The 12,997-nt window shown below is 43.2% G+C and overlaps 1 protein-coding gene across 4 annotated transcripts in view; it reads left to right on the forward strand.

Annotated features, from left to right (window-relative positions):
- Positions 1-4,964: 4,964 nt before the first annotated feature.
- Positions 4,965-12,997, forward strand: part of DCX (doublecortin) — a 78,436-nt gene continuing 70,403 nt past the window's right edge. The window contains exons 1-2 of one of the 4 annotated variants that reach the window (XM_015860655.2): positions 4,965-5,208; positions 6,781-7,171. In XM_015860655.2, coding sequence (XP_015716141.1) covers positions 6,808-7,171 — 364 coding nt within the window. In that variant the 5' untranslated portion in view covers positions 4,965-5,208; positions 6,781-6,807. The remainder of the gene's footprint in view (positions 5,209-6,780; positions 7,172-12,997) is intronic. The other 3 variants (XM_015860657.2, XM_015860656.2, XM_015860658.2) reach the window with 3 other exon arrangements.

Here is a 12,997-nt window from a genome sequence, read left to right on the forward strand (position 1 = left end):
GCCTGAAGAATAATGGCAAATTTAGTTGAGCAGTATCTGCAGCAATGATAAAATCATCATTTACTACTGTTCTCTGAAATTTTTGGATAAAACAGATCGTCTTATTGCTCTCATAGGATGGTTCTAATAGCACAAAAGAAGTGTTTCCCCACTCTCTTCTATCATGGAGAGCATAAAAACATCAGAGCTGCCACTCTCAGCTCTGATTGTTCGTAGGTGAGAAAGCTGAATGACAATTGTTTCTACTGTGTAGCTGACAGTTCAGCACTACTGCACAACAGCTGAGCTCAGCCAGAATCCGTGCTTTAAATACCAATCTGCTGCCAGTGGACAGGTTTCCTCAGAGCCTTGTGGCTTCCCTGGGACTTCATCACCAGTGTTCTGCCAGATATGTTGGCAAAACTTAATCTGTATCTGAAGGTGAGCTCACTACAAGTAATGCGTGTGTGCTCCAAAGACAATGTGGGCCTCAGTCAAGGGTACCTATGGGTAGCGTGTTGTGGTATATGGACATGAGAAATGCTTGGGACTATGGAAAAGGAAAATCTGTATAAGCAGGGGACTTCTGTGGCATTAGAATGAGTTGATTCAAAACCGAACTCACCTTTCTTCCTTGCTTATGACTTCTTTGCCTCCTCTCATAGTTCTGAAACCTTTGTAGACATGTAGTCCCTGCCCATCGCATAGGACAATCATCATTTCTTTCAACTCCAAAGTTCAAAATGAGCCTCAGAGGCTGAGAGCTCCAGGTTGCTGTAATTTGTCCTTTTACTACCTCTAGTCTTCATCCAGTGCTGTTCTGCAGAGTTTAAAAAAAAAATCCTAATGTCTCCAGAAGCCACCAAAGGTATTTTTCATCTTCTATTGAAAATTTGAGTCTTGTAGGACAATTATCAAGAATGTAGTAATCTTGATCATGAGTCTCCTATGTGCTATGATGCAGTCCATGGAAAACCTTTGAGAAAGGAGACATCTAGATTTCTTGTAGTTTCATTTGTCATGACGTTGGCTGGGACTTGCAGACCATATATCATGCTTAGCTTGGTCAGCAGAAACACACTGACAACCTCTGTGAGCTTCTTCATGTCCCCCAGGGTAGAGGCAGTGCATGTGGCAGATGTTTCCTTGGTTTTCTGCAAGCTCTGTAAATTGTTGTTGAGGGAAGACTGTGTCACTGAACTGCCACCAAAGTTTGCCTTGTGGAACCCACTGGATGTAGCAGGATTTATAAAAGGATACCTTGGATGAAGCTGTTTTGTTTTCTCTATCAGGGAATTTGTGCTCAGTTGTGGAAAACTGATTCATCTACGTGATTTGTTGCTTGTAGAACAGAGGGAATAAGCCAGATGAAATCTAATGTAAAAGGTATTTTTTGGATGAGCATTGTGCTTTTCAGTGCTTTCTCATATGTGTTGGGAATGTCTTCAGTGAGTCACCAAATTAATTCTTTGGGCTGCATTGTTTCCAGATACTTTTAAAGGGTTTATTAGCACAGGGAATGGCCATTTCGCTTGTAGTGTGCTTCTCGTTGATCCCCCAGAGGATGGAATAGCCCCTTTCTCCTAAATTTCAGCAGAAGTTCATCTGATGCCAAAGTAATCTACTGAAGTTGAGGGGATCTGCCAAGGGTGTGGGGCTGCAGCAGCACAGAAGCATTGACTCAGCACAGTTGGAGGCTGTCTCCAGAGGAGCGATGGGTCCCACCCAAAGGGTGTTATTGCTGTGGGATGCAGGTGAGAATCTCACGTTCCCTGGCTGCTGCAGGTGGCCTTGGAGCCCAGCCAAACTCATTGGAATATACAGCTTCCAACCTTTCCTCCTTCCACAGACAGAAAACTCCATCCCTCCTGTTCCCTGGGGTTTTCAATTATTCAGGCTACAGATGGGTCTATACAACCTCTGCAGATGGCTATAGGGCAAGGTGTGGGGCAGCTATGCTGTGAGGTACAGCTCCTTTCCCAGCAGTAAGTTGACTTTGGCTCACAAGCTTTGGTATTTAAAAGACTTTCAGATGTGCGTGATCCCTATAAAAATAAATCTGCAATGGAAACTAATGTTGTGTGGTGAAAGTCTGTGAAGTGCCCATTGCTTATAGTACTATGTAGAAGAGACATAACTCTATGGGGCGATATAGGATAGTTCTTCAATGAACTATCAGCTCCACAGGTTTAAAGGCTGTTGCTCTATAGTTTCAGAAGTGAGTTACTGGCTTTGTGGATCGTAGGTTTTGACTGCCTCAACACATTTGACAGAGCCCTGAAATAGTCATTTGTGATTTCAGAGTGCTTTGCCTTAAAGATCTCATCCAACAAAGCTTTGAAAGGAGTGGTCAGACATGACATTTTCAAAGCGGTCCAGAAGCTTGGAGGTGAAAATAAGAAAATCTTATCTGTGGTGCAACCAGACTTCAGCTGATTAGCATCCTTACACTGTGATGTGCTATGAATAAACAAAGTTTTTATAGAGTTCAGGACATTATTATTAGCAAGGCAATGGAAGGCCTACGTAGAAATTACTTTAGACTGACTCCTGATAATAGAAACTGGATTTTCTATGTATATGTGGGGAAGTTAGCACAGAAGCAGTAACAAAATCTTTTTTATCTGCACTCTGCTCCTCTCTGAACTATCACAGTTGCCTGGCAATGCCAACAAACATGTCTTTTCACATATTTAGTTACACAGGCAGAAGTCTAAATGTTAGCTTCCTGGAGGAAAGATGATTCACCTGATTTAAAGTAGGTATTTGAATCTGAAAAGCTATATTTATCTTTCCTTTATAGCAAGATGAGGCTATTGATGGGAGGAAGAATTTTTCCAGTTCTCGGTATCTCACACTGCCTAAAATGGTTTAGATTTGTCTCAGGGAATTATTCTCTTCTGAAGTAAATAGGTTTTGACCAACATTAACTCCTTGAGGCCAGCAAAGAAGTATTCATCAAGAAAGGGTTGTTTATTTCTGTGCCATATTGCCCAGCCAGTGTCTGTAGAATGAGATGATTCTGCTTTCATTTGCAGAGAAACAAATGTGGTGTGATTCCACTGGGAACGTCACATCAATCTGGCCTCAGGGCTCTTCATCTCCAATGATGCCCTGGCTGCTGAGATTCTTCTTGCCCGTGGCGGGATTAAAGGGGGACAATTGTACTTCCCGCGATTTGGGCACCTTATACAAATAACTGGGTTACACCGAAGATGAACATTGTTACCACTGACTGTAGAAGCCTTATCCTTCAGTCAGGAACAAATAACCTGGTTTCTTGACAGAGTAAAATGAGCTTAAATCTGAATGCTTTTAAAAGCACCTGCCCGTGCTCAAAAGTGTCTGGTAGAGTCCTGAGCAAGCATGTCCATATATATACACATTTCATTTTCTCATTGGTGGATGAGGTTTCAGGGTTAGAAAGAAGAGCTGTATTTTAATACTGTTTGAGACTATTTGCTGTCTTCATAAACTCCATAGAAGTCAAACTTGGGAGATAAGTTGTGCAGTTCCACAGACTGCGTGAATTTACATCACCCTTCCCCATTGCCCCTAACCAGTATCCAAATGCCTTAGGCATGCACCACTGAAGACTAAATTTTATTTCCTTTCCTCTGTTTTTGCTGTTACTGTGCTGAGCACATGTATAATAATTCATATCTTTGCATTTTAAAAAGATGAGAACTTAGTACAGTGTCATATATAGTATAGGGAAGAATTGTTTATCGTGGACAGATTAAGCGCACGGTGATGAATGTCTATATATCTAATTTGGGAATGAGAAGGAGAATCCTTGAAGTGCCTCCTGCTGCCTGTGTCTACATGCAGAGGCTGAAACACACCCAGATCTTGCTCTTTGCTGTGGTCCTCTTGAGTACTAATTCTTGAGGAGGGAGAGTAGGTCTGTGGTTTCCTCTATAGTGATTCCACAAAGCACAAAGGGAGCAGATGACAGCTTTTGCAGAGGATGCGAGGGAACCTTATATGAATGAAAAGAGGGTTTCAGGGAAGAAGAAAACTTTTTCACAACTGTTATGTGTGAAAATTGCTGGGAAGAGGTGCTTTGAGTGGATTTGTCAGCACTGCCTGGCCAATCATCTACAGGGCAGACAAAGCTGGAATAAGTACTATTTTATACACACACACACACACACACATATATATATATTTCCTGTTTAAATGCATAATGTGCCAGAATGAAGAAAAAATTTCATTCGAAACAGACAGAGCTTTGTTAGGAAAGATTTCTTTCTACACATGGGAAGACCCTCCCATTTCCAAGCCTTATTTAAAATAAAGATAATATCAGCTCCAACAGGGTTAGGAGTGGGGTTTGCAGTGCTGCTCCTCTACATATGGGATGGAAATCTCTCTTACAAAGCAGGTGGAAGATTTTGTTGTCTCAGGGAAAGAGGTTAGTGCAATTTTGGAACAGCTGAATTCTCCTGCAGTTGAGTCCAATTTTTTTTGTTGTTTGTTTGGGATTTAAGCCAAATTGAATCTGTTGGGTTAGGTTTGTGTTGATTGACTCCATCCCGAACCCCTTGGGTACTTGAATTCAGAGCTTTGGTTTTGACTTATGTCCAGTGTTAACAGAGAAAAATTATTCAAGTGCACTGCATATGTAACCACCAAGTCAATTGTCCCTTCCAGCTTGCCAGTATAAACCATGAATGCCGTGTGAAACCAGTACGGCAGCAGAACTGGGCCCAGTGCCACTGGTTAACTTTTTCTTAAGTTGCTTTACTAGTACACTAAAGCCTTGTGCCAGCAACTGTAGGACATAGTAAGCTAGTAGCCATGACCTCCCCATACTGTAATCCTATAAAATTAGTGTGTCTAATTATGCTCTATTTTCAGTGGGGCCAGATGCTTTCTTGGTGAAGTTAAAGCCAAGGAGAAATTTACTTCCTTCAGAACACAAGCCCCAAACTTGCCCCTTTAAACTTTTTTTTGCTTAACCATCTATTAACATATCCAGAGCTGGAATGAACACACCCTTTTTTTTCCCCTCTCAGATACAGAGAAGACTACAATAAGATGAATGATGATTAGAGTAAAAGCCGTTGAGGCAAAGTTACCATGAAGGGATCGAACAAGGCACTAGGACCTAGGAGGCGTCTCATCCACCCTGGCAGGAATTTCTTGCTTGGAGCTCAGACAACAAAGGCAGAGCGAGCCTGGTTTTCTTTCTCTCAGCATCTCCACCCTGCGCGCTGAAAACCGGTGAGTAGAGCTCTTTCGAGTGACTTGCATGCAGAAAAGTAGCAGATGTCAGATGGAAGGAGGAATCTTTCTTTTAGTACCTTACAGCATCTGCAGTTCATTTTTAAACAAAACCCCCGAATCCTCCGTTTCATTCCCGAAGTTGCTTGGATGTTTCATTGTTCAGTACATGTCACCCGACTGAATATACCCCAGCTGGCATTGTGCAGAAAACGTTCCTAACTTGGGGTTTCTCTGCAGATTGCCTGCATTGTCATCTGCTTTACTGCAGGCTGAGGACAATGATTTTTCCCGTGCGGGTCACGGTGACATTGTAAAACACAGCGAAGCAGCGGTTCTGGCAAATGTGAGGGGTGGGGAACTGATAGCAACAGCTTTTCCTAGATTTGTACCTGGCTGCCAAGTGTGGGATGTAAATCCTATTTCTGCCTTGTGTTAACATGCAAGCAACATACGTGAGTTGCATGTTCCTAGTTTACAGAGGGAATTAAAGAGCTGGACTGGGGGGATTTCTACTCCTTTTGTGTTGGGGTTTGGTGCAGGGGGGGGGGGGGGGGAAATGCAGGGGGGGGGGGGGGGGGGAGATTGTTCTTAAGCATAAAATAAAGACCATGCAGAAATTCCTGATTACTGTCTGTCAGCTCAAGTCTGCTTTTCTGAGCTCTTCCTTTGCGCTAGGAGCCCCCCTGTGCTCAGAACAATGAAAGGTGAGCTGGCAGGGGCGGTGTGTCCCTTGGGCAGGGGGCACTTCCAGCAATTAAATCACTTAAGACCAGGAGGGGGGGGTGGGATTGGAAGAGTTTGAAATAGCTTCTTTATTTTCTCTTCCTCATTAAATGGGAGCAGAAATGCAATTCAGAGGAGGCTCAGGCTGCTGAAAAGAGCTCATAGAAGCCTCATTTCAATGACAGATTTTTCTTTGCAGTCATTTCTTCTTAGAGATGTAGGCTGGTCCTGGGAATTGATTGATGGGCTAGGAGGGGGCTGCGGATAGGGGGAGGGGTGGGATGGATCTCATTGTTAACCCTTATTGAACAGGCTGTCACAAAGAAACTGCTTAGTCCCCTGCGACCATTCCTTCATAAATACCAGTTTATTCTAATGTTAAATATTCAGATGCTCTGATTCCTTCCGTGATTCGACAGATTGAAGGGCTGACTCACTGGGATCTCCTTGTTTTCTGTTGCCAAAGGAAACCTCACAGGGCTCAGAGGTTTAATTCACTGCCAACTGGTGTTTGGATGAGTTTTTGGAGGCTGAGATGCAGCTCCCTTTGGCCTCAAGTCCCCATTTACTACACTTTGAAAACTCCCAGGTGCAGGAGCAGACTGCTGTCTAGCAATATGTTCCCTGGCCCTAGTAATTGGATCCCTTTCACAGCGAGGACCCCTCCTACCCTCAGTCCCCAGAATCAATACAAATCTGGGTCAGGGGAGGGGATGCTTCCCAAATAAATCTGGCCTGCTCCAGATGCAGCTCTCACATTAGTGTCATTTTTCTTGCTGGACTGTGGCTCTGATTGGCTCTAACCTGTCCTTTTCACACTCCTTTTCTCCCCATCTTACTGCTCAGCTTCAGATCTTTAGGGTTCACCAAACTATGGAACTTGATTTTGGACACTTTGACGAACGAGACAAGGCGTCCAGAAACATGCGAGGCTCACGTATGAATGGGTTGCCCAGCCCCACTCACAGCGCTCATTGTAGCTTCTACAGAACCAGTACTCTACAGACCCTGAGTTCTGAGAAGAAAGCCAAGAAAGTTCGTTTCTATCGCAACGGGGACCGCTACTTCAAGGGAATTGTATATGCTGTGTCTTCCGACCGCTTCCGAAGTTTTGATGCTCTCCTGGCTGACCTGACCCGGTCCCTGTCTGACAACATTAATCTGCCTCAGGGAGTCCGTTACATTTACACCATTGATGGATCGCGGAAGATTGGAAGCATGGATGAGCTGGAGGAAGGTAATTGCCATTGCTGGCTGGTGCAGTGAGGAGGCGGGGTGGGAAGGGGGCTACACCACTTCCCTGTTCTTAAGGTCACATTTACTGCAGGCATGGGGATGCTTCTGCCCCTCTGTGCTGAACTTGCCCTGTCTTCTTCTTTGCACAGAGATGCAGAGCAGTGTGGCAGCCCTCAGGGTGCCGCCGGCATGCTCACTCTAGTGCAGATGCAGAGCTTGAGGGGTGTGTCTTACTCTGGACTAGACATGGCTGCATGCATGGCTCAAGGGGCTGTCTGAGGGCATCCCTATGTCTGTCTGGACTGGGCTAGGGTCCCACAGGGATTGGATGCATGAAAGTAGAAAGTGCTATGATTGTATGTGTGGTGGGTTCGTGCAGTATGTATGTAACAGGATTTCTGCACAATGTATGATGGGGGTAGGAGGGATTTATGCACAGTGTGTAGTAAGGGTGTGCAGTGTGTAGGGCTCGTGAACAATGTGTATGGGAGCATCGGCTGAGATGTGCAGGGGATTATGGAACGTTGGGATTGGGGAGTGAGTGTGTTTAAGGGGGTATATTAGTGTCTCAGACAGCATTTGAGAAGGGTTGAGGGGTGTGTCAGGAGCTTGTGCATTGTGTTTGGGGGGCAATTAAAGATCAACATGTGTACAAGAAAAGGGAGCATTGAAAGGGGTTTCACTTGGTGAAATTTGAGCTTTTATACATAGACATATGCAGAAGAAGTTGTAAGGAAGGTTCCTAGAGCGAGTTCGTGCTCAGGGGGTGTGTTGGAGGGATTACACTCAGAGAATGTTGTAGAGGGATGATGGGCTTTGTGTGTAAGAGGTGGTGCTGGAGGATTCCTGCATAGTGATGTGTAAGGAAGGAGTGTTGGGGGGAGGGGGGGGTTCACATGCTGTGTATGAGTAGGGTTCATGTGGGGCATGTATAGAAGGTAGATATATTGGAATGTCCAAATGGAGTGTGCGTGTGCAAGGAAATGTATTTCAGGAGTGTTTCTACAGAGACTGTGTGCTGCTGTGGGCCAGGCTGCTGTGGTAGTTTTGTGGGAAAGTGTGGGAGGGCATCTCATGAGATGGAAGGAAAAAGGCATGGAAAAGATGGATGGAAAAAAAGGCATGAGTGTACAGGAGATGCTTGGTGCTTCTCTGTTTTTAGAGGGGCTGGCAGTGCGCCTGTTCCTTTGAGCTTCACCTGGGCTGTGGGATGAAGGAGTTACCATGGGGATCAGCCTCTGCAGCAGTGGGCTGCTGCAGTGGGTGCTGCCAGGAGGATGCCCAGGGCAAAAAGCACTGTATGGCCATTCCTGCATCCTTGCCTGAGGCACAGCCACAGGTGAGCTCTGCTGGTGGCATAGCTTGAGCAGGGCACATGGAGAATACCCATAGTTACTCTACTTTTCTCTTCCTGGACCAATTCAGACACTCCATCCTTTGTTTGGGCCTGGAATACCCTGATTATCTTATTGCAGGAGAGGTGTTTTCCTCTCTTCTTTGTTTTCTTCCAAGTAGATAAACTGGGAGATGTGGTGACTTCAGAAAAACCACAAGGCTTCTGCTTTAATACGACAGTAATGTAAGCCCCTGAACTGCTGGGGTAACCTCAGCAGGGAACTGCCATGTGACCTTGACTTTAGTCTCTTTTCCTTATCTGTCAAGGGGGATCTTATTTCCCCAAAATAGTTTGTGGGGAAAAGCACACAATGGAAAAATAACATTATTCATAGAAGAGTTTCACTTGGAACAAGTTAATGCTTTTCACGGAGATGATGCAATCCTAGTAGAGTTATTCTCAGCTGAGTTACAATACAGCTGTCAAACGGGGGTGTGGCCTCCCCTTATGGCAGAGATTCTGCCATCTTTTTCTCATCTCTTTTAATATGGCCACAGCCTATCTCTAATGACAGCTCTCAGCCCTTCCTTTTTTTGTTGTTTTCTTTTCTTTTCTTTTTTTTTTTTTTTTTTTTTTGTGTGTGTGTGTGTGTCAGAAGTTAACAAGACTTAAATAATTACACTTGCTTTACAACAAAATTTGTGCTGCAGATAAGGAAGTGCCTAGTTCTTCAGAATACATTGTTCTACTGGTTGAGGTATAGGCAGGAGACACTGACATTTGGGTTCTGGCTTTGTTCTACCAGACCAGGGTCTGAAAACAGCACTGAAGATGTGACACTGAAAGAAAAATGGGATTGTCTGTGTTGCAGTATCCCCAGCAGAGCAACTGAAGGAGTTTTAGTTGCTAAAAGGTGGCTCATTTATTACTGTAATTTCCAATAGATAAGTAGAACCTAGGAAATGAAGTCATTGGAGGGAGGCTAATTTCAGTTTGATTTTCAGTAGCTCATAAATTACCAATAGACTTTCACACCATGTGCTAGGTACTTGATTATTCTGCATGATTAAAAATATGTTGATATGGCTCCTGTAGGGTAGAGAATGGTACTGCATAATACCAATAACTGCAAGACAGTAGATGTTTCACATGAACAAAAATACTTGGTGAGCTACTAACTAATGGTTCTTGGAAGTAACCCCTTGGATCTCTAGCGCCAGACTTGGTAGACTGTCCTGGTATTAGGGGCCATCCTCTTAAGGTTCTAGATGAATGCTTTCCTTTCCAGTCTGTCTAAGGTGGAACAAATGAAGTCTCTTCTACTCTTCTGGTTGCATTTTCTATCAGCTGGGTTGTGGCTTTTGATCCTTTCCTGTACTGAACCTTTCACTGTCTGCTTGTTCTGTATTGCCTCCTCTGCCAGAGTTCTCTATGTTCATGTCTCCCAGTGACTTTCAAAATGTTCTCTGATAATTTTTTTTTTTCTCTAACCATCACTAATAAAGACCATCCATTCTTCATTCACTGCATTCATTGTCTTAATCTCAACTCCTTGCTTTCATCATCAGTTTTAATGTATCTGTAAATATGCATTAGTACATACTGCCGCTGTTTAGAACTGTACTCTTCCTTTATCTAGATGTTGACTTAATACAGTAGAGCATCCTATTCACTGTTCACCTCATCCTGACTATACATGAATTGCTGACAGTATCCTCCGGTTGCATGCTCTTTGAGTCAGGAGTGAATATTGTGCCCAAGTGCTTCTATCTATCATAGTTGTTCTAGTCAATAAACGAGCTTTGGAAAAGAACACCAGGTGAACTTTATTCCTTTCATTTATAATGAGTTCTAGTGACCAAGGCTTAGGAAACTCCCTGCCGGAGATGTTGTAGTCTGAATATGTCAAGATTCAGGAAGGTGATGCTCCATCTCAGTTCCTCAATGGTAATAAAGCAGCCTGTTTTCTTGTCCTAATTCCATAGGACAGAAGAAGAAGAAAGTCAGATTTTGAGCTTTCTTGTTTAAGTTTGTTCCCTCCCTCAGTCTTTTTCAGGGCCTGGTCAGGGGTCTGGAGGTACATACTTCTACCATGTATTTAATTGTAAAGTTGACTTAGTCCTGTTTGTAGAGGCTGATTTTTTTTTTTCTGTGAATAAAGTCTTCTTTGTAGCATATGGTGAGGGTCAAAAATAAATATGAAATAAACCTATACTGAATACAAATATAGTATAGATGAGGCATGATAGGTAAAGGCAAAAATGCAAACTATGGATTGAAATTAATATTTGAGAGACAGTATGTCTCTCAAGCTGTAGAGCTTCTCCTTTGTGAGCTCCTGGTGTGCCAGGGTCAGAGGGCCCATTATGTAGTGGACTTATACTCTTGTCCTGTGCTGGGCTGTTCTGGTCTGAAATGAGCTCTTGCCTTATTTTAATCATCAGAAAAATCTGAATGGGATTAGGTTTTGTTCAGTGAGGTTTCATTGCAAATGTTCTTGGGTTATGTTAAGATATTTGAGGAAGCATTTCCAAGCTTTTATATCCTGTCACACCCTGGAGAGTCTCTTCTAAAATCTTGTCCAGGAATGTTTAAAGTAGTCACAGGAGAGGCTCTGCCTTGGAGCTGTACAGAGCCTGGTGTGTGTTGGGACTGAGGGTTTGGTAGGAAGCACATTGAAGTCTCCACCCAATGTATGCATGTTCCAGTTTGTGTGGAATGCTGAAGCTCCTATATAGTCCAATACTGAAACCTTGGTAACTTGACATTGTTTTCTGTGACTGTTATCCTGAGAGCCTGGTTAATTGTATACTGTATAACAACACATATTATTGTTCTGTTTTATTTCCTTGCTCATCTGAGGTACGACATTAGGACTAGCTCGGTCCCTGTAGATAACCTGGCATGGTGAATTCTTTATCATGTAGTTGTGAAGGCAGCTTGGCAGTCATGCTCTTCCACTATTCCTTTTGCCATGGTGAAGTAGGTCTTGAGGCAGAAGATAATTTTCAGTGCATAAAGTAGCAGGAAAGTCATGCATTTGAATTCAAGGGCCTATTTTAACACAATATATAATGAACTCTGCGATGAGTTAAGTCCACTTAATTCCTACTGAAGTCATAGTAAATCCCATGAAACATGAAAGCTGGGCACAGTAGCAAAGTTTCAACTTAGAGGCAGTAGAGCTAATAACCAAAATAATTGACTGCAGTCTACAGAGACTGTTTTTGGAATAACTGTTAGCAGATAGACTTTCAAAATGGCCTCAATCCAGCTTTTCCAATTTTTCTTAACTTCTTCACAGAATTCATTATACCTGAAAACTTGCTGGTGCATGCAAAACTTGCTGGTGCATGCTGAGAAAGGATAATTCCCCCCCCGAAAAGTACAGCCTGTCATTTTTAGTGTTGTCAAAAGAAGCTGTTCTAAGAGGGTTGAAGGCTTAGCACTCGTCTTGAGTTTAGAATCTCTAAGAAACCTTCTCTAAGGCTAACCTTATCTTTGCTGAGATCATCCCTTCTTTAGGAGCTGAAGAATCTAATCGCCTTGTGCTTCTACCAAATTAGTAGCAAAGTGATGTGTAATGCATATATAGCCAGTACAGTTGTATGATACAAACCATGGCTTCAATTGGCAAATATGCTGACTTATGGTAAAAGCTCTGCAGTCAGTCAATCTATTGCTAATAGTAGGATAGAAAGAATAAATAAATGCCCTAGCTGGTCTGATGGAACAGTAGGAAACAGTGACACCACTTGAGCACACTGCCATGATGGAAAGTGCACAGCATCCTGCAGGGCTTTGGCTTTGCAGTCCAGAGAGGGCGTCTTGCGCTGACCTGGCACTGCACTAGAAAAATGCTGTTATTAGCACCACTGCTCTCATGCCTGTAGTGCCATATTCAGCAGCAGTTTGGATGTTGCCCAGGATGATACTTCTCATCTTTACCAAAGCCTCCACCCCTGTGTGAAATTCTCTTTTTGGGTTTTTGTTTGGAAGCAGCAAAATGGCTGTTCATTGTACTCTCTCATGGTTCCAGCTGTGTTTCTGCACATGCACACAGCTGCTTGTTGTCTGAAGATATGTTCCTGAAAATATTTGTGCACAGGTTTTATGTTCAGGGCCAGGCAGTAATGTATTTCTTGGAGTTATTTCTTTTGCCCTTGTCTGAATTTTGTATATTTCTTCCCCTTTCTTTGTTATGCACTTTTACAACCATACTCTGCTTATCAGTTGTATTTCTGGCACAATTGCACACCTTGAATTCTCTTTACAGACTCATCTGCAGATTGATGTAGCAGAGAAACCAATACTTTCTGCTAGAAATATTCCCCCAGATGATTTCTCTCCTTGGTGAACCTATGGCCACAGTACGCATATTCAAACTGGAAAGTTCAGATAACTTCAGACCGTTCTTGCTTGATTATGCTACTGTCTTATGGTAAAATGTGGGTAAAACTCAGCTGCATAAAATGAAATTGCAAATGTTCC

Source organism: Coturnix japonica, chromosome 4 (assembly GCF_001577835.2).
Source record: "Coturnix japonica isolate 7356 chromosome 4, Coturnix japonica 2.1, whole genome shotgun sequence".
In the NCBI taxonomy this organism is placed as follows: Eukaryota; Metazoa; Chordata; class Aves; order Galliformes; family Phasianidae; genus Coturnix; species Coturnix japonica.